Below are 22,289 nucleotides of genomic sequence, written 5' to 3'. Positions count from 1 at the left end.
ACTATGACATATAGTTTTCAAAACACTTTTACATATAGAGCCCTATTTGATCCTCCTACCAGCTTTATCAGATAGGCAAGGCAGTTATTACCCTCATTCTTAGATGATCAAATAGGGGTTTAGAAGGACAACAGTATAAAACTGAAGGTTCTTTGAGATAAATTTTGTTTTCTGTACAATGAGCTTTCTCCTTTTTGGGGTGAAAAGGTTTTGACAGTTCTGTATCATGGAAGAGTATGGCATAGTCTTTTCCAAGCTTGTCTGCAGTTGTTTTGAATCTCTGCATTTGTAACCAGAATCCTTGGGATCTTGTTGACTGGGCTGTAGGTCTACACCAGGACTTTTTGGGCAGGTTGGCGTGAAAACTCCTTGTAGGCATATACCAACCACCGATTGTTCTTTGGTGTATGGTTTTCAAAGAAATTTTTATCCCTTTTGTCAGATCCAACTGATGAGTAGTGCATGGCTCTAGTGCTCTGTTTAGAAAATTCTGAGGCACTGTTTAAACAAGGAAGTGTTTGTTTCAGTAAAAGTATGGCAGTGAAGAAAGGGGTATTTGTGCCCTATATTTATCATTTTAATAATAGTAGGTTAGTTTTTATTTCAAGTCAGTACCTTTTTGATATACATTTTTTTTTTTTTTTAAGTCTGAGCAGAAAGGTAAGAAAAATGCCACTGCTGGATGTCATGATCTTTTTCTAATCTGAAAGAATCATACCTGTCTCTTGATTAATTTACTCTCCATCCCCAACTTTCACAAGTAGCTATGTACAGCTAAGCTCTCAACTAAGTTTTATAGTTTCCTCAAAGTTTTTGTATCTTACTTCCGGTTAAACTATTTAAAAAGTTTCATTCAGAACTTAGCATGTTAACCTACACAGGAAGTTAAATCATAATATAAAATGGTATCTTTATTAAGTATAATCTCATTGGATTTTTTAATATATGGAAAAATAGAGGTAAACACAGGCTGTATAGCCTGAAATACAGTAAAGAGTCATATATCCATATTTTATATATAATTAAGCTATTCATTCTTAAATGTAACAAATGTTTATTGACTGCTGGCAGTGTGTTAGGCACTTTGCTAATTGCTAGGAATGTAGCAGTGAAAAAGAGGTATAAGAATCCTGTACTCATAGAGCCTGGGTGTTGGTGGAAAAATTAGTAAATGATTTAGAGTCTGTCTTTCCTTTATTTGGTCAACTTTTGTCATTTTTTGTTATTTGAAAGAAGTTTAAAAAAAATTCATTGGTAAATGACAATGAGCCACATTTTTTATAAAGATTTTTCCCATATCACACTTCACTTGAAGTTATTAGGACCCAGGCTCAGACATTATTTTCTTACTTACTGATTTTCTAAGTTTTTTTTTTTTTATTAATGATGAAATAGCAGTCAAATGTTTACAGTTCACAACTTAAAAGTATTAAAGATGTACACTGAAAAGTGATTTCAAACAGAGTTAATTCTTGGAGCTCCTAATTAATCTTTCCTTCTATAGATATTGGTCCTGGTTTTGTCTTTATCTGTAAAAATCTGAAGACTATAGAATTAAAGAGTTTAGAAGTATGTGGAATTCACTAGAAGACCCTTAGAAGAGATGCTTCTTTTGATTTGAACAAATTGACATTTTTTTTTGCAGAGTCTTTGTATATCTATAATTTGCAATTATAATTTATTTCTAAATGAAATTCAAATTCTTCATCTTTCAGATTTTGACAGAGCAAGTATGTACTCAAGTTGTACACAAACCACATCCAGAGCCAGATTCTACAGTGAAAATTCAGAATCCAAGTGAGCAAACCAGCAATTCTTTATTGTAATGCAGTAGTAACATGTAACATGGTACCATGTGAAAATAAATCAAAACTAAATCAAAACTTTTGCTAACCACCTCAGTCGGTATGGCATTCACATAGTTTCATTTATGACACTTACAACTCACCTACCATAGTTCTAAGCATTTAGTAGAAAATCAGTAAATATTTTTTGAGCAGAAGATATGATGTAGTTATAAATCTTTACTATAATTTTTTGTTCATTTGCAGTGATTCTTAAGGTAGTGGCAACTTTGTTAAAAAACTCTACACCAAGTGCAGAACTGATGGAAGTTCGTCGTTTGTTTTTATCTGATATGATAAAACTTTTCAGTAACAGCCGGGAGAATAGAAGGTGAGCAGTTTGAATACTATAACAAAACTTTATTTCCTAACTAATCTTATTTTCTCTCCTTTATTTTCAATCTCTTTCAAAGAAAAAATTTTCAGATCTTTCCTATTTTGCTAAATACTTTCAATCATTAGAAAAGGCATTTGTTTCTTTTATATAATCTGCATACTTTTATTTATTTTTATATGATTTTATTTAACTTTATGGTTATTATATTTTAACTGTATATATAAACATAAATATCCAAAAATCCTTATTTAAAATATACCATCCCTTTTCCTGATAACTGTCTACCACCAACAGTAGTTTAAATGTAATGATGTTGGATTTGCTGAGATCATCTATGCTTTTCTCAGCTTGGTCTGATAACTGATTATTGTCATGCATTCTAAAGCTGGTTAGCTAGGACATGGGGTACAGTATGAAGCCATGGTTGCTGCATGAGTCTTATATTTAACAACTACTGATTGAATGTCTGCCATGTATAAAGCACTGTGCTGCACAGATTGTCTTGGTGTACAGTCTTAGTGCAATTCAGTTGGAAAGATAACAGTGAAGCGATGATTAATTTCTAATATGTTAAGTGCTTTGTGAGTGCTACATGTGATGAGGGAGTAGCGAAACAATAGCTAAATCTCACTAGGAGAGTTGGGAGAGCAATTTTAAATGATAATATGGACTTTTCCAAGTAGAAGAATGGGAAAAGTCATTCCAGGTTAAATATTAAATATGCAGAATGACTATACGTTGCTTTATCTAAGTCAGATCATATTTTCACTATTCATCTCAACTTCAAAATAGTAAATTCTAATATAATTTAGGAATTTTTAATGATTTTTCCCCCCCACTAGATGCTTATTGCAGTGTTCAGTGTGGCAGGATTGGATGTTTTCTCTTGGCTATATCAATCCTAAAAATTCTGAGGAACAGAAGATTACGGAGATGGTCTACAATATCTTCCGGATTCTTTTGTATCATGCAATCAAATATGAATGGGGAGGCTGGAGAGTTTGGGTGGATACTCTCTCAATAGCCCATTCCAAGGTAACAAGGGATTTAACATTTTACATCATCAGGATTTCAGCTGTGGATTAAATGCCTGTAGACACTCATCTGGTGCCATCTTGTGGGCATCTTGCATTATGGCTGATTCCTTTATGCCAATTTTCTTTCTTTTCCGTTCTTGTTTTTGTTTTTCTCTCTCGGTTCATACACTTTTAAAGCTTGAAGTATTTTAGGGACCCTATAATTGAAACTTCAGGTTTATAAATTAAGAAGTTTACACTCTTGAGGCACCCCCCCCACCACCACCACATACGTTTTCTAGCAGATCTGAGAGCTGGCGTCTGAGCCTTTTAACCCAGACATCCCTACTGGTTCTTACTCATGAAATGGAGTCTTATATATACTTTTTAAGCCTTTTTAAAGTAATCAGAACTTTTTTTTATTTCCAAATGAATGATAAATACATTTAAAGTATTTAAGTTTAGTGTTGTTTTTAATTACATTATCTTTATTTTTAATGATAAGAATCTATATGTTTGTTTATATTTTAAATATGGTCTGGTTTTTGGTAAAAGGAAGTAGTCAATTAAAATTTAGAGTATGTACACCTTAGATTCTGGAAATTCAGAGTTAATATATCTCATCTTGTGGTGTCATAGGAAAAGGATGTGTGTCTGAAGTTGTTGGCTTTTGATTCAGTCTATGCCACAATTCAGTTTCGTGGCATTAGGAAACTCATTTAATCCTTTTGTGCAGAAAAATGTTTTTAAAGATGCAGATAGTAAATATTTTAGACTTTGTGGGCTGTACAGCCTGTGATGCAACTACTCAACTCTGTCATGCAGTATGAAAATAGCCATAGACAATATGTAAAGAATGAACGTGGCTGTGTTCTAATAAAATTTCATTTACCAAAACAGGTGATAAGCAGATTTGACCCATGAACCATAGTTTACCAACCCTGCTTTTGGGACTTGATTTCCTTTTCTGTAAAATAAGGGGGTTTTATATTAAGATAATCTTCAGAGAAAGGTCCCTCAACCTAAAATTCTGTCATAGTATCATTTAAATATCAATATCATATGTGTCTATAGGAAGGATTTTGAACTTTTTTTAATTTTAAAGACCTTTTATTTCTGTTACAAATTTACATTTTATAATATATTGGCACCTAACCTTTTTTGTTGTTGTTGTTGCGGTACGTGGGCCTCTCACTGTTGTGGGCTCTCCCGTGGCGGGGCACAGGCTCCGGACGCACAGGCTCCCCGGCCATGGCTCACGGGCCTAGCTGTTCTGCGGCATGTGGGATCTTCCCGGTCCAGGGCACGAACCGTGTCCCCTGCATCGGCAGGCGGACTCTCAACCACTGCGCCACCAGGGAAGCCCTGGCACCTCACTTTTATCATTGCACTAATAAGTTTGAAAATAGTATTTTATAGGGAAACTCATTGCAAATCTTTGTGCAATAAATATATATTGATTATTCCTAACTATATACTGATTATTCCTAAACAAGCCTATATAAAAGTAACAAACTAAAGTAGCCGATATAAAGATAAAATTGTAAAGTTTTAACATTTTATAACTATATATTTATAGGTATGTGTTGTCTTTTTTTACCTTACTTGTTGCAGTAGTCACACATATGAGTCATAGAAAAATGATGTAGTGGTAGTACTTTGGATATTGTATATTATTAGCCAGTTCTCTGTTTTAGCTCAAATAACCCGAATATATCGGAGTTCAGCTGGCATATTAACTAGGGTAACATTGAAATACTTCACCTAAAAGAAAATATCATTTTATTTAAAAAACTTTAATAATGCTAGTTTACCTAACTGTGTTTTTAGACAAGTCATATAATAAGTCATATATGACTATTTTGATGCTATTCCAATTACTTGTTGAAACTAAGCACTTGTTTTAGGATTAATATGCACTGTGTTTGAAATCTTAAAATTATTTGCACCATTTTTGCTATTATTATCATAATTTTATTTATGTCATTTTTTTCTTCTTAATATATACAAAATGCCTTAATGTTTTCTTTATCCATTCCTAAGGTCACTTATGAAGCACATAAGGAATACCTAGCTAAAATGTATGAAGAATATCAGAGACAAGAGGAGGAAAACATTAAAAAGGGAAAGAAAGGGAATGTGAGCACCATCTCTGGTCTCTCATCGCAGACAACAGGAGCAAAAGGTGGAATGGAAATTCGAGAGATAGAAGACCTTTCACAAAGCCAGAGCCCAGAAAGTGAGACAGATTATCCTGTCAGCACAGACAATAGAGACTTGCTCATGTCAACAAAAGTGTCAGATGATATTCTTGGAAATTCAGATAGACCGGGAAGTGCTGTACATGTGGAAGTGCACGATCTTTTAGTTGATATAAAAGCAGAGAAGGTGGAAGCAACAGAAGTGAAGCTTGATGATATGGATTTATCACCAGAAACTTTAGTAGGTGCAGAGAATGGTGCTCTTGTGGAGGTTGAATCTTTGTTGGATAATGTATACAGTGCTGCTGTTGAGAAACTCCAGAACAATGTACATGGAAGTGTTGGTATCATTAAAAAAAATGAGGAAAAGGATAACGGTCCATTGATAACATTAGCAGATGAGAAGGATGAACTTCCCAACAGTAGCACATCATTTCTCTTTGATAAAATACCCAAACAGGAGGAGAAACTCCTTCCTGAACTTTCTAGCAATCACATTATTCCAAATATTCAGGACACACAAGTACATCTTGGTGTTGGTGATGATCTTGGATTGCTTGCTCACATGACCGGTAGTGTAGACTTAACTTGTACATCAAGCATAATAGAAGAAAAAGAGTTCAAAATCCATACAACTTCAGATGGAATGAGCAGTGTTTCTGAAAGAGACTTAGCATCATCATCTAAAGGGTTAGAGTATGCTGAAATGACTGCTACGACTCTGGAAACTGAATCTTCTGGTAGCAGAATTGTACCAAATATTGATGCAGGAAGTGTAATTTCAGACACTGAGAGATCTGATGATGGCAAAGAATCAGGAAAGGAAATCCGTAAAATCCAGACCACTGCTACAACGCAAGTAAGTCATCCTACGTGTGTTCTGAAGATGCATTGAATAGATATAGAGTTGTTAGCACCAAAGCAGAGTAATTTCTTACCAGTCACACCATGTTTATATTTAATTATGATAGCATAATAATTTATGGAATTGAGTAGTATGGTTCTATATATAAAAGAAATTTAAAATACCTGAATCATATATCCAACTCTGCCACATTCTGTCTGTGTAACTTTGCTCAACCTCTCCGGGCCTGAATTTTCTCATACAGTGCAAGAAGTTGTACCAGATTGAAATATGACCTTTAAGGTCTCTACCAGTTTGAACATTTTATGGCTCTGTGACTACATTTACACATTTGTATTCGAGATCTTCATTCTGAATACTTGATTAATTTTAACCTTTTGAGCTTCAGGCCCAACCCTGTTCTGTGGATTATAGAAAAGAGGACTTGGAGCCCAGATTGAACTGATAAATGAAATGAAGGGGAAGGGAAAAGGGAACTGTTATTTATCAAGTGCCTACTATGTTCCAGGCACTGTGCTATATGTTATCAGATTTAATTCTCACAACAACCCTGTGAGGTAGGTAATATGGCTGAGAAAATTTGGAATTATTAACAGTGAGAATTTTCTTTATAGCCACATGGATAGGGATTCATATGAGAAAATTAGAGATTCTCAGGCTTGGTGGTGAGGAAATGTTAGTGCTGCAGTTTGGGCCTCACCATACTAAAGCTAAAAACAGATGATGTTTTCTGATATGAATTTTAATTGTTGAGCACTGAGTTTATACTTATTTTCTAGACTAGATAATACCTTATGGTTAAGAACTGAAGAAAACTTTTACCCTTTATGACTTGTTTTTTGTTGTTGTTGCCTCGGTTTTCCATTCACCTTTTTTTTTTTTTTTTTGTGGTACGCGGGCCTCTCACTGTTGTGGCTTCTCCCGTTGCGGAGCGCAGGCTCCAGACACGCAGCCCCAGCGGCCATGGCTCACGGGCCCAGCCGCTCCGTGGCATGTGGGATCTTCCCGGACCGGGGCACGAACCCGTGTCCCCTGCATCGGCAGGCGGACTCTCAACCACTGCGCCACCAGGGAAGCCCTCCATTCACCTTTTAATGTCATCAAAGAATCATTTAACATGTGTCCATTAGAGTTAGGTTACAGAGAGTAAACCATACCTCACTAGTGTCTTTGTACTCAGAATCGTTGAAAATATATTCTGTGTGTGGAAAAGATATATATTTTTTTCTCTACTAAATACTGCCATTTCCATTTTTGTGGCAGTTGTGTTACAGTGATAATTGGCGGGGGATGAAAATACTGAATTAAGTCCAGGTTTAAAATAAAGGAAAGCATGGTGCATTGTTTACTGAGCATAATAATCTCTAGGCTTGCCTGGTTTTCACTCAAAGTTCACAGGCATTTATCTGGTTTTCTAACGTAGAAAAGGCATTTATTTTTCTAAATCGAAGTATTTTGAGTGAAATAGACTTTGAAGTTAACTTGCATCTGTACAAGTAATATTTCTTTTAATCTTGTGTTTCTAATTACAATTAGTTGATGACATGTACCCAGTATTCTTCACTTTGAGTATAGGCTCACTTTTATAAGGAAGAAATGTGGTCTAATGTAAAGACTCATAAAGAGGGCTAGAGAGGATCTGGTTTTCAATGTGAACTTTGGTGTTAAACTTAAGTATTAGGTTACCTTGCCTAGTTTCTGAGGCAGCAAAATAAAAATAATAATAATAGCCTTTTCTTCTCAGAAAGGTTCCTGTGCAGGGAATCACCAGGTGAATAATAAATGTAAAATATACTAACCTACTAAAGTCATATGCAAAAGCTTTACTCACTTAACTGTACTTACTATTTTCATTTTGAAATCAGGTGTTTCTTTTTCACTCTACAAGTGTTCCCCTTTTCTGTCTCCAGGCTGTTCAGGGTCGGTCTATCACACAACAAGACAGAGATCTCCGAGTTGATTTAGGATTTCGAGGAATGCCAATGACTGAGGAACAGCGGCGCCAGTTCAGCCCAGGTCCACGAACTACAATGTTTCGTATTCCTGAGTTTAAATGGTCTCCAATGCACCAGCGACTGCTCACCGATTTGCTATTTGCACTAGAAACAGATGTACATGTTTGGAGGAGGTAGAAATACTTCTTTTCTATAAATAAGACTAATTCCAGTTGAAAAATGAATATCTTAAAATTGGTGGCATCGACTGATTAGTAGCGAATTATATCATTAAAAACTCACAAATTAAATTTATTAAAAATAATCCAACTTGAACATTTTTATATAAACATAAATATTTTCATAATGATTATAAGTCCTGGGGTGGGTCAAATTAAAGGCTAACCAAGAATTTAGGCTTAAGACAGTTAATTAGCCAATTTTTGAAATCTGGCATTGCCAGGTTATTATAAAAAAGAGTTTTAACCAAGAAAAGGTTCAGTACTGGTTCAAATAAATTTCTACATTTCTATCTTTCCCTGTTAAAATTAATACCATGTACTACATGTATTCTTGGTGATAAGATTTAACACATAGCGCTAAAATAAAATTTAAAATCAGCTTAGACATCTATTTTTAGAGCTTACACCATTTACGTGGTAAGTGGATATCATTTCAAATATAATCATTTAAGGAAAACAGTGAAGAAAACTGTTCAATTGTTTTATTTTTTCAGTTCAAATAAATTGAATAAGTTTCAAGAAAGAAAACAAAGTCTGCATAAATTTTAAAATTACCTTGCCTCAATTTCAATTTAATTTTCTAATAGCAAATATGCAACAAATTAATCAGTTATGAGAGTGTCATGTGTTCATGCAGATAAATTAGGTAGTTGATGTCTGTCAGTAACAGTACCCCACCATCAGTGACTTGAACAATCAGTGGCACAATGGACTATGAGTGAGTTTCTTAACAGTGGACTTAAGTGAGTTTCTCTGCTTCTCCTAGTTATCCTTCTGAGATGCAAGGTGGCTGCTTCAGCTCCCAGAATCAAGTCAACATAGGAAACTTACCCCAACTAGAGGGCAGGACTCTTCTTCCTCCTTCACCCCCTTCTTCCTTCCTCCGTTTCCTTGTCTCTCTCTCTCCCTCCTCCTCTCTCTCCTCTTTCTTCTTCTCCTCTTCCTCTTATTCTCTTCTTCTTCTTCTCTTTTTTCTAACAGAAGCCCCTCAAGAAATTTCCTTCTTATGTCTCATGTGTCAGTAGGATCATATGCTATTCTCTGAGTCACCAGCAAAAGGGAATGGGATTATAATGATTGGCCTCCATGGAGCAATACTGGTTACCAACCTAGTAGCTGTGGTGAAGCCAGTCTTTCCTGTACCAGATGTAGCTCAATAATAGAACAAAATCTAGATTGTGTTAGCAGGGAATAAGGAATAACTATCATGCAAGCAATCAGTGTCTGCCATAGAAAGTTTTTAGTTCTGCTTTTATTTGGTCAGTTTGTCCTTAGTCTACTTATGTGATAGAAACAATGGTCTTTCCATTGCTAATGTTATATGCTAAGTTACCTAGGGATGGTAAATAAGGAGACTGGAATACCATGAAATACGTTACTACTAACATGAGTATCAGTGTATGGAGAGATACAGTGTAATTTACTAATTGCCATGTTAGTATCCCCCAAATGAATGATACTCAACTATCCGTCCCTTTATACTGTGTGTGTCTTTCTGTGTTTTCTTTCATGGACTCTCATAAAATTTCCCAGACAGAATTTTACATAATTTAAAAAAATGTAAAAGATAGATAGTACTTTAATTTTTAGGACAAGAGAAAACATCCTGAGATCTAAGATGTATTAGATGATATTTTGCAGTTCTTAAAAGATGAGAATCATTGACTTAAATTTGATCGTGGAGTAATCTCTTTTTTATCTGTTAGAGAATAGTTCATATTCTTGACGGATACCAAACTAAAGCAGTGTATTTCTCTGAGAATCTATAGCGAATGTTTTGTATGGCAGAGCTGCACTGCTGACCTTTGAGGTCTTTTTTCCTTTTTTTATTCAGTAAGTACTTGAATTTTACTGACTCATTTATACTCCCCTATCGTATCACTTCTGTGGCTAGCAGTATACATTTTCAGTACAGCTGGTCAAAGCCGGAGCTGCAGTATGGTGATACAACAAATTGTCAGCTAACTATTCACTTGTTCTGCCTTTCAATACCAAACAACAAGCTTTGGCAAAAATACATTTTTTTAGCCAAATTCATTGACCTAGTCATATGTCTTTGAATCAAGCTAATGCACTGTATTTTAAAAGCAGAAACAAAATAATAAATTATTATACTTGGACACACACAAAAAATCCATGCTGAAATGAATGCTAAGTTTTTGGTAATATGACATCTCAATTGTAAGTTATTTTCTTTTCTAATAACTCCATTTTAAATTTGTCTAGCTCTTATTTTTCACTTTAAAAATGGCATTATAAATAAAATCTAAACTTCTTATTCTTAAGCCAAAGAAATGTTCATTTCTGCTTTGTTTTTCTGCCATTTTAGCCATTCCACAAAGTCTGTAATGGATTTTGTCAATAGCAATGAAAATATTATTTTTGTACATAACACAATTCACCTCATTTCCCAAATGGTAGACAACATCATCATTGCTTGTGGAGGAATTTTACCTTTGCTCTCTGCTGCAACATCACCAACTGTAAGTACTTTGCCTCCATCTAGTGGTTATGTTTTATAATTACATTACTAGAGTGTGTCAGTGGTGTTCTATACTATAAACAAGGAAACTTTTTAACCATATAATTTAAAATTATATATATTTGTATTCTCACCTCTTTTAATTATCAGTCTTGGGTTCCAGCTGTGTGCATTTATGAACATATTTCTCTGGTAATTCTGATGAACATGCCTTAGGAAGAGCAATAACTATGAATGATTTAGCTTTACTTTCTATATATTGTTTCTCTCTCCAAAACTACATTATAATAAACTGTTAAAATCTTTGTTCTGTAAATCTTGAAGTTCTAAATACAAGTACATGTTTATTGTATGATAATTAGAGTCGAATCTAAATTTAGAAAAAGTCATCTTTAGACATTCAGTCTCATGACTTGCTTGAACTATTACTTTTAAACTTAATATTATTTTAAATGATATATAGGAGTGTAATACTTCTGATCTCTGAGATTTAATCTTGAAGCCAGTAATTTGCTTCAAAAAGAGAATCGAATGATTGAATTCTTAAAGTGTTTCTTATTTAAAACTTAGGTACCTCAGATAGAAAAAGTATAAATGACAATTTTTTTCTGTACCTGAAAAATTTCATAATCCTTAAAAACCTCAAAAAACTTTATGTTAGCCATATGGCATCTTTTAGAATTTTCATGTGACATGATTTACTGGTTCAACATTTATTTTTTAAAAATATAGACTTTCTCTAATAAAACATTGAAATGTATTAATATAAGTTTGAAATAATGTTACTTATGTCATTTAAAATATAATAGATAAATAACTATATTTTAGCTCTCTTTTAAAAAAAATATCTCTGATTCATATTTTTAAAAAAACAGACTCTATAGCTAATTGCTCAGATGGGAAAGAATATAGAATTCTGCTTCTCATATTAACTGTGTTCTTGCTACCACATTGGAAGCTCATCCATTAGCCCCAAATATATCCTTTTTCCAGAGAGAAACTTGCTGTTTTATTAAGATGTGTTTTACTTGATGAGGCAATGTTTCCAAATTGATCTCTGGCTTTATTTCATCATTAACAAGTTTTCTCTACATGACTCTTTTTCTCACTGTCCCTTTGCCACCACCCCTAGAGCAGCACTGAAACTTAAGTATTGGCAGCAAAAAGAATGTATCCTCAGCACACCTCCCCCTCACAGGCACATATACTTCTATTTCATCCATGAATTTATTCGGGTCTCCAAAGGCAAGAAGGCTAGTTCAGCAGGGAGTGCAGCCGAACAGGTCCTAATTAGGGCCTTCTTGAAATTAGCAGCTGACCAAGGAAATTGAATCAGGAAGAAAAGTAGTTGATGGTGTGTGAAGAGTGCAGGTATCCTGTGAGATTAACATACCATCCCTTCTCTTTAATCTCTGATTTCCTCTATGATTTATACCAAATTCTGATAAATTGAGAGTTATATGTGATGTTAAAAATACATTCTAATATTGAGGCAGGAAGAGGCTTTGTTTTGTTTTTTCCCTCTTCTGTGCATTGAAGAGTGACTTAATGATTCATCCTGGCATTTTTCTTCATCCTATAAATTTTTTTATGTCTTATAAATTAACATTTGTTGTCAGGAAATTTTAAAATGTTATACTGAAATTTACTTTAAAACATAATATTGCTTTAAAATTTTCTGTAGAACAAAAATGACCTTTATAAAAAAATTAGCAGTAGACATAAAAATTTGTATAGATTTGAAATATTCACATTACTAGTCTTCCACATTTTAAAACTAGATCTCTATCAAAATAGAGAAGATAATTAATGATGTTTCAATAAACAATATGATTTAAATAATATGTCACTACCCCAATTTGCTTTTTTTTTTTATATCTTTATTGGAGTATAATTGCTTTACAATGGTGTGTTAGTTTCTGCTTTATAACAAAGTGAATCAGTTATTCATATACATATGTTCCCATATCTCTTCCCTCTTGCGTCTCCCTCCCTCCCACCCTCCCTATCCCACCCCACTAGGTGGTCACAAAGCACCGAGCTGATCTCCCTGTGCTATGCGGCTGCTTCCCACTAGCTAGCTATTTTATGTTTGGTAGTGTGTATATGTCCATGCCACTCTCTCACTTTGTCACAGCTTACCCTTCCCCCTCCCCATATCCTCAAGTCCATTCTCTAGTAGGTCTGTGTCTTTATTCCTGTCTTACCCCTAGGCTCTTCATGACTTTTTTTTTTTCTTAAATTCCATACATATGTGTTAGCATACGGTATTTGTCTTTCTCTTTCTGACTTACTTCACTCTGTATGACAGACTCTAGGTCCATCCACCTCATTACAAATAGCTCAATTTCGTTTCTTTCTATGGTTGAGTAATATTCCATTGTATATATGTGCCACATCTTCTTTATCCATTCATCCGATGATGGACACTTAGGTTGTTTCCATCTCCGGGCTATTGTAAATAGAGCCGCAATGAACATTTTAGTACATGACTCTTTTTGAATTATGGTTTTCTCAGGGTATATGTCCAGTAGTGGGATTGCTGGGTCATATGGTAGTTCTATTTGTAGTTTTTTAAGGAACCTCCATACTGTTCTCCATAGTGGCTGTACCAATTCACATTTCCACCAGCGGTGCAAGAGTGTTCCCTTTTCTCCACACCCTCTCCAGCATTTATTGTTTCTAGATTTTTTGAAGATGGCCATTCTGACTGGTGTGAGATGATATCTCATTGTAGTTTTGATTTGCATTTCTCTAATGATTAATGATGTTGAGCATTCTTTCATGTGTTTGTTGGCAGTCTATATATCTTCTTTGTGGAAATGTCTATTTAGGTCTTCTGCCCATTTTTGGATTGGATTGTTTGTTTTTTTGTTATTGAGCTGCATGAGCTGCTTGTTAATATCGGAGATTAATGCTTTGTCAGTTGCTTCATTTGCAAATATTTTCTCCCATTCTGAGGGGTGTCTTTTGGTCTTGTTTATGGTTTCCTTTGTTGTGCAAAAGCTTTGAAGTTTCATTAGGTCCCATTTGTTTATTTTTGTTTTTATTTCCATTTCTCTAAGAGGTGGGTCAAAAAGCATCTTGCTGTGATTTATGTCTTAGAGTGTTCTATGTTTTCCTCTAAGAGTTTAATAGTTCCTGGCCTTACATTTAGATCTTTAATCCATTTTGAGCTTATTTTTGTGTATGGTGGTAGGGAGTGATCTAATCTCATACTTTTACATGTATCTGTCCAGTTTTCCTAGCACCACTTATTGAAGAGGCTGTCCTTTCTCCACTGTACATTCCTGCCTCCTTTATGAAAGATAAGGTGACCATATGTGTGTGGGTTTATCTCTGGGCTTTCTATCCTGTTCCATTGATCTATATTTCTGTTTTTGTGCCACTACCATACTGTCTTGATTACTGTAGCTTTGTAGTATAGTCTGAAGTCAGGGAGCCTGATTCCTCCAGCTCCGTTTTTCGTTCTCAAGATTGCTTTGGCTATTCGGGGTCTTTTGTGTTTCCATGGAAATTGTGAAATTTTTTGTTCTAGTTCTGTGAAAAATGCCAGTGGTAGTTTGATAGGGATTGCATTGAATCTGTAGATTGCTTTGGGTAGTAGAGTCATTTTCACAATGTTGATTCTTCCAATCCAAGAACATGGTATATCTCTCCATCTATTTGTATCATCTTTAATTTCTTTCATCAGTGTCTTATAATTTTCTGCATACAGGTCTTTTGTCTCCTTAGGTAGGTTTATTCCTAGATATATATATATATTTTTTGGTATGTGGGCCTCTCACTGTTGTGGCCTCTCCCATTGCGGAGCACAGGCTCCGGACGCGCCCGCTCAGTGGCCATGGCTCATGGGCCCAGCCGCTCCACGGCATGTGGGATCTTCCCGGACCAGGGCACGAACCCATGTCCCCTGCATTGGCAGGCGGACTCTCAACCACTGTGCCACCAGGGAAGCCCTATTTCTAGATATTTTATTCTTTTTGTTGCAATGGTAAATGGGAGTGTTTTCTGATTTCACTTTCAGATTTTTCATCCTTAGTGTATAGGAATGCCAGAGATTTCTGTGCATTCATTTTATATCCTGCTACTTTACCAAATTCATTGATTAGCTCTAGTAGTTTTCTGGTAGCATCATTAGGATTCTCTATGTATAGTATCATGTCATCTGCAGTGACAGCTTTACTTCTTCTTTTCTGATATGGATTCCTTTTATTTCCTTTTCTTCTCTGCTGTGACTAAAACTTCCAAAACAATGTTGAATAAGAGTGGTGAGAGTGGGCAGCCTTCTCTTGTTCCTGATCTTAGTGGAAATGCTTTCAGTTTTTCACCATTGAGGACGATGTTGGCTGTGGGTTTGTCATATATGGCCTTTATTATGTTGAGAAAAGTTCCCTCTATGCCTACTTTCTGCAGGGTTTTTATCATAAATGGGTGTTGAATTTTGTTGAAAGCTTTCTCTGCATCTATTGAGATGATCATATGGTTTTTCTCCTTCAGTTTGTTAATATGGTGTATCACGTTGATTGATTTGTGTATATTGAAGAATCCTTGCATTCCTGGAATAAACCCCACTTGATGATGGTGTATGATCCTTTTTTTTTTTTTTTTTTTTTCCGCGGTACGCGGGCCTCTCACTGTTGTGGCCTCTCCCATTGTGGAGCACAAGCTCTGGACGTGCAGGCTCAGGGGCCATGGCTCACGGGCCCAGCCGCTCCGCGGCATGTCGGATCTTCCCGGACTGGGGCACGAACCTGTGTCCCCTGCATCGACAGGCGGACTCTCAACCACTGTGCCACCAGGGAAGCCTGGTGTATGATCCTTTTAATGTGCTGGTGGATTCTGTTTGCTAGTATTTTGTTGAGGATTTTTGCATCTACGTTCATCAGTGATATTGGCCTGTAGTTTTCTTTCTTTGTGACGTCCAGTCTGGTTTTGGTATCAGGGTGATAGTGGCCTTGTAGAATGAGATTGGGAGTGTTCCTCCCTCTGCTATATTTTGGAAGATTTTGTGAAGGATAGGTGTTACGTCTTCTCTAAATGTTTGATAGAATTCGCCTGTGAAGCCATCTGGTCCTGGGCTTTTGTTTGTTTGAAGATTCTGAATCACAGTTTCAATTTCAGTGCTTGTGATTGCTCTGTTCATAATTTCTATTTCTTCCTGTTTCAGTCTTGGCAGGTTGTGCCTTTCTAAGAATTTGTCCATTTCTTCCAGGTTGTCCATTTTATTGGTATAGAGTTGCTTGTAGTAATCTCCCATGTTCTTATGTATTCCTGCAATGTCAGTTGTTACTTCTTCTTTTTCATTTCTAATTCTATTGATTTGAGTCTTCTCCCTTTTTTTCTTGATGAGTCTGGCTAATGGTTTATCAATTTTTATCTTCTCAGAGAACCAACTTTTTGTTTTATTGATCTTGCTTTTATTTCCTTCATTTCTTTTTCATTTATTTTTGATCTGATTTTTTTATTTCTTTCCTTCTGCTAACTTTGGGGTTTTTTTGTTCTTCTTTCTCTAATTGCTTTAGGTGCAAGGTTAGGTTGTTTATTCGAGATGCTTCCTGTTTCTTAAGGTAGGATTGTATTGCTGTAAACTTCCCTCTTAGAACTGCTTTTGCGGCATCCCATAGGTTTTGGGTTGTCGTGTCTCCATTGTCATTTGTTTTTAGGTATTTTTGATTTCCTCTTTGATTTCTTCACTGATCACTTCGTTACTAAGTAATGTATTGTTTAGCCTCCATGTGTTTGTATTTTTTACAGATCTTTTCCTGTAATTGATATCTAGTCTCATAGCATTGTGGTCGGAAAGGATACTTGATATGATTTCAGTTTTCTTAAATTTACCAAGGCTTGACTTGTGACCCAAGATATGATCTATCCTGGAGAATGTTCCATGAGCACTTGAGAAAAATGTGTATTCTGTTGTTTTTGGATGGAATGTCCTATAAATATCAATTAAGTCCATCTTGTTTAATGTATCATTTAAAGCTTGTGTTTCCTTATTTATTTTCATTTTGGATGATCTGTCCATTGGTGAAAGTGGGGTGTTAAAGTCCCCTACTATGCATGTGTTAGTGTCGAGTAATGGCTGTTAGTATTTGCCTTATGTATTGAGATGCTCCTATGGTGGGTGCATAAATATTTACAGTTGTTAGATCTTCTTCTTGGATTGATCTCTTGATCATTTTGTAGTGCCCTTCTTTGTCTCTTGTCTCTTGTAATAGTCTTTATTTTAAAGTCTATTTTGTCTGATATGAGAATTGCGACTCCAGCTTTCTTTTGGTTTCCATTTGCATGGAATATCTTTTTCCATCCCCTTACTTTCAGTCTGTATATGTCTCTAGGTCTGAAGTGGGTCTCTTGTAGACAGCATATATATGGGTCTTGTTTTTGTATCTATTCAGCCAGTCTGTGTCTTTTGGTGGGAGCATTTAGTCGATTTACGTTTAAGGTAATTATTGATATATATGTTCCTATTCCCATTTTCTTAATTGTTTTGGGTTCGCTATTGTAGGTCTTTAGCTTCTCTCGTGTTTCTTGCCTAGAGAAGTTCCTTTAGTATTTGTTGTAAAGCTGGTTTGGTGGTGCTGAACTCTCTCAGCTTTTCTTGTCTGTAAAGGTTTTAATTTCTCCATCAAATCTGAATGAGATCCTTGCTGGGTAGAGTAATCTTGGTTGCAGGTTTTTCTCCTTCATCACTTTCAATATGTCCTGCCAGTCCCTTCTGGCTTGCAGAGTTTCTGCTGAAAGATCAGCTGTTAACCTTATGGGGATTCCCTTGTCTGTTATTTGTTGTTTTTCCCTTGCTGCTTTTAATATGTTTTCTTTGTATTTAATTTTTTTTTTTTTTTTTTTTTTGCGGTACGTGGACCTCTCAGTGCTGTGGCCTCTCCTGTTGCAGAGCACAGGCTTGACGCGCAGGCTCAGCGGCCATGGCCCATGGGCCCAGCCGCTGCACGGCACGTGAGATCTTCCCGGACCGGGGCACGAACCCGTGTCCCCTGCATCGGCAGGCGGACTCCCAACCGCTGCGCCACCAGGGAAGCCCTGTATTTAATTTTTGACAGTTTGATTAATATGTGTCTTGGCGTGTTTCTCCTTGGATTTATCCTGTATGAGACTCTCTGTGCTTCCTGGACTGGATTAACTATTTCCTTTCCCCTATTAGGGAAGTTTTCAACTATAATCTCTTCAAATATTTCCTCAGTCCCTTTCTTTTTCTCTTCTTCTTCTGGAACCCCTATAATTCAAATGTTGGTGCATTTAATGTTGTCCCAGAGGTCTCTGAGACTGTCCTTAGTTCTTTTCATTCTTTTTTCTTTATTCTGCTCTGCAGTAGTTATTTCCACTATTTTATCTTCCAGGTCACTTATCCGTTCTTCTGCCTCAGTTATTCTGCTATTGATCCCATCTAGAGTATTTTTAATTTCATTTATTGTGTTGTTCATCGTTGCTTGTTTCATCTTTAGTTCTTCTAGGTCCTTGTTAAATGTTTCTTGCATTTTGTCTATTCTATTTCCAAGATTTTGGATCATCTTTACTATCATTATTCTGAATTCTTTTTCAGGTAGACTGCCTATTTCCTCTTCATTTGTTAGGTCTGGTGGGTTTTTATCTTGCTCCTTCATCTGCTGTGTGTTTTTCTGTCTTTTCATTTTGCTTATCTTACTGTGTGTAGGGTCTCCTTTTTGCAGGCTGCAGGTTCGTAGTTCCCGTTGTTTTGGGTGTCCGTCCCCAGTGGCTAAAGTTGGTTCAGTGGGTTGTGTAGGCTTCCTGGTGGAGGGGACTAGTGCCTCTGTTCTGGTGGATGAGGCTGGATCTTGTCTTTCTGGTGGACAGGTCCACTTCTGGTGGTGTGTTTTGGCGTGTCTGTGGCCTTATTATGATTTTAGGCAGCCTCTCGGCTAACGGGTGGGGTTGTGTTCCTGTCTTGCTAGTTGTTTGGCATGGGGTGTGCAGCACTGTAGCTTGCTGGTCGTTGAGTGAAGCTGGGTGCTGGTGTTGAAATGGAGATCTCTGGGAGATTTTTGCCATTTGATATTATGTGGAGCTGGGAGGTCTCATATGGACCAGTATCCTGAAGTTGGCTCTCCCGCCTCAGAGGCACAGCAGTGATTCCTGGCTGCTGCAACAAGAGCCTTTCATCCACACGGCTCAGAATAAAAGGGAGAAAAAGTAGAAAAAGAAAAAAAGAAAGAAAGAAAGAAACGAAGGAAGGAAGGAAGAAAGAAGAAAGAAAGGCGGGAGGGAGGGAGGAGGGAAGGAAGGAAAGAAAGAAAGAAAGAAGATAAAATAAGATAAAATAAAAAATAATTATTGAGAAAAAAATTTGTTTTTAAAAAGATGAAAAAAAAAACAAAAACAGACGGATAGAACCCTAGGACAAATGGTGGAAGGAAAGCTATACAGACAGAATCTCACACAGAAGCATACGCATACACACTCACAAAAAGAGGAAAAGGGGATAAAAATCATAAATCTTGCTCTCAAAGTCCACCTCCTCAATTTGGGATGATTCCTTGTCTATTCATGTATTCCACAGATGCAGGTTCATCAGGTTGATTGTGGAGCTTTAATCTGCTGCTTCTGAGGCTGCTGGGAGAGATTTCCCTTTCTCTTCTTTGTTCTCACAGCTCCCAGGGGCTCAGCTTTGGATTTGGCCCTGCCTCTGTGTGTAGGTCGCCTGAGGGCATCTGTTCTTTACTCAGACAGGACGGGGTTAAAGGAGCAGCTGCTTCCGGGACTCTGGTTCATTCAGGCCGGGGTAGGGGGGGGGAGGGAGGGGCATGGAGTGCGGAGCGGGCCTGCGGCGGCAGAGACCAGCATGATGTTGCATCAGCCTGAGGCGCACTGTGCGTTCTCCCGGGGAAGTTGTCCCTGGATCCCGGGACCGTGGCAGTGGTGGGCTGCACAGGCTCCCCGGAAGGGGGGTGTGGATAGTGACCTGTGCTCGCACACAGGCTTCTTGGTGGCGGCAGCAGCAGCCTTAGTGTCTCATGTCTGTCTCTTGGGTCCGCGCTTTCAGTCGCGGCTCGTGCCCGTCTCTGGAGCTCGTTTAAGCAGCGCTCTTAATTCCCTCTCCTCACGCACCGGGAAACAGAGAGGGAAGAAAAAGTCTCTTGCCTCTTCGGCAGGTCCCGACTTTTTCCCGGACTCCCCCGTGGCTAGCCGTGGTGCACTAACCTCCTGCAGGCTGTGTTCACGCCGCCAACCCCAGTCCTCTCCCGGCGCTCCGACACCGAAGCCCGAGCCTCAGCTCCCAGCTCCGCCCGCCCCGGCAGGTGAGCAGAGAAGTCTCTCGGGCTGGTGAGTGCCGGTTGGCACCGATCCTCTGTGCGGGAATGTCACCGCTTTGCCCTCTGCACCCCTGTTGCTGTGCTCTCCTCCGCGGCTCCGCAGCTTTCCCCCTCCGCCACCCGCAGTCTCCGCCCGCGAAGGGGCTTCCTGGTGTGTGGAAACCTTTCCTCCTTCACAGCTCCCTCCTACTGGTGCAGGTCCCGTCCCTATTCTTTTCTCTCTGTTTATTCTTTTTTCCTTTTGCCCTACCCAGGTACGTGGGGACTTTTTGCCTTTTGAGAGGTCTGAGGTCTTCTGCCAGCGTTCCGTAGGTGTTCTGTAGGAGTTGTTCCACGTTTAGATGTATTTCTGGTGTATCTGTGGGGAGGAAGGTGATCTCCGCATCTTACTCTTCTGCCATCTTCCCGATCCCCCCTGCTTATTTTGTATTTTATAATGAATATACAGTAAAGATACTGACATTTTGAGGTTCTACTGCCAAAATTATTACCTGTGCAGTTTTGTTCTCTGCAGTTTGGAATTTGAAACTATGGTACTTATTTCTTAGACTGTTCTCAACAGACTTTGGAATTCATTCAATTGTAGAAACTTTTCTTCATTGTCTCTGTCTCTATATTTCTGTTATTTTGGTCCATTAGCTGATTGTACCTATACCTGGTTGTACAACATAGCTAATTTTACATTCTTTGAATAAATTGCTTCCTAATAGCGAGAACCTTTTCTCCCACTTCCTACTGGGAGAAAACACGGTTGGTGTCAACTGTTGAGTAATGTCTTCTATTACTTTATTGTATAATATTCTTGCTAAAAATTGTAATGTAGTAGAGGGGAAGAGTTAGGAAGGAAGAGGTTGACTAAATAAAGAAATGAAGGCTTCCCTGGTGGCGCAGTGGTTGAGAGTCCGGCTGCCGATGCAGGGGATACGGGTTCATATCCCGGTCCGGGAAGGTCCCACATGCCGCGGAGCGGCTGGGTCCGTGAGCCATGGCCGCTGAGCCTGCGCGTCCGGAGCCTGTGCTCCGCAACAGGAGAGGCCACAACAGTGAGAGGCCCACATATCACAAAAAAAAAAAAAAAAAAAAAAGAAAAAGAAAGAAATGAGAACTGAAGATATGGAGCTTTTTAACTTAGAGTTTAAAAAAAAAAGTTTATTGGAGTATAGTTGATTAACAATGTCGTGTTACTTTCTTTAACTTAGATTTAAAATATAAAAAGCCAAAAGAGAATTTTGGATGGAATAAGTGAAAAAGGAAACATTGGCAATATACAGATTACCAAAGGGAAGCATTGTCATGTAGATGCCTTTAGAATTTCAATCCTATATGAAGAGGGATAGAAACATTTGAAACTAATGTTTGAGTGATCTGTAATTTTGTTTAGGTTTGTGGAGTTCTTCAGAATATTCATACATTATATACAGATATGTATTTACGGAATAAATATGAGTAATGATGGTATACAGTGGTTGACAAATTTATTCTGTGTATGGATCATATAGTAAATATTTTCGGGTTTGTGGGCTGTATGGTATCTAACTATTGAAATTTGCTGTTGTTTGCAAAAGCAGCCATATATCATAACACAGAGGAGTAGGTGTGGGTGTGTTTCAATAAACCTTTATTTATATTTGACTTGTAGGTCCTAGTTTGCTGACCACTGACTTACAGCACCATTTTCACATAAAATACAAATGTCATAGCGTAAAACTTCATTACTTACTCCTGATCATTAAAAATTCAATAGTTAGAGCTTAAGATAAATTCATTTTTCCTGTTAAATAAGAGCTTGCATTTGACTTAATGAACATTTATTAAAGTTTAATTTTTAACATAATTTCACTGGTGGTTGTGATCATTATGTTTTATTAGAAGATATGTAACTTTTCCCATACAGCCATACTAAATATTTTTAGCATTTGACACGTCTAATGTTGAAATTGTATTTAATTTTGAGTAGGTAAGTAGAATGCTAAGTATTCGTTATAATTTCTATTAAAAGCTCAACCCAGGAAAATGTCTTTTCTGTTTTTCAGTATAAGTGTGGATCTCAGATAATTTGCTCATTTTCATCAAAA

General features: G+C 37.2%; 1 protein-coding gene across 4 annotated transcripts in view; it reads left to right on the top strand.

Moving 5' to 3' along the window:
* The window catches only part of NBEA (neurobeachin), a 627,914-nt gene that overhangs the window by 188,958 nt on the left and 416,667 nt on the right, over window positions 1–22,289 (top strand). For all 4 annotated transcript variants that reach the window (XM_027116524.1, XM_027116522.1, XM_027116523.1 and 1 more), the window contains exons 19-24: window positions 1,716–1,797; window positions 2,052–2,175; window positions 3,024–3,216; window positions 5,241–6,257; window positions 8,174–8,391; window positions 10,769–10,922. In XM_027116524.1, coding sequence (XP_026972325.1) covers window positions 1,716–1,797; window positions 2,052–2,175; window positions 3,024–3,216; window positions 5,241–6,257; window positions 8,174–8,391; window positions 10,769–10,922 — 1,788 coding nt within the window. The remainder of the gene's footprint in view (window positions 1–1,715; window positions 1,798–2,051; window positions 2,176–3,023; window positions 3,217–5,240; window positions 6,258–8,173; window positions 8,392–10,768; window positions 10,923–22,289) is intronic.

Source organism: Aethalodelphis obliquidens, unplaced genomic scaffold (genome assembly GCF_003676395.1).
Source record: "Aethalodelphis obliquidens isolate GAN/ISIS:26980383/991018 unplaced genomic scaffold, ASM367639v1 scaffold16, whole genome shotgun sequence".
NCBI classification, from domain to species: Eukaryota; Metazoa; Chordata; class Mammalia; order Artiodactyla; family Delphinidae; genus Aethalodelphis; species Aethalodelphis obliquidens.
Note: the sequence above shows the minus strand (reverse complement) of the source record. Positions and strands in the feature narration are given on the sequence as shown.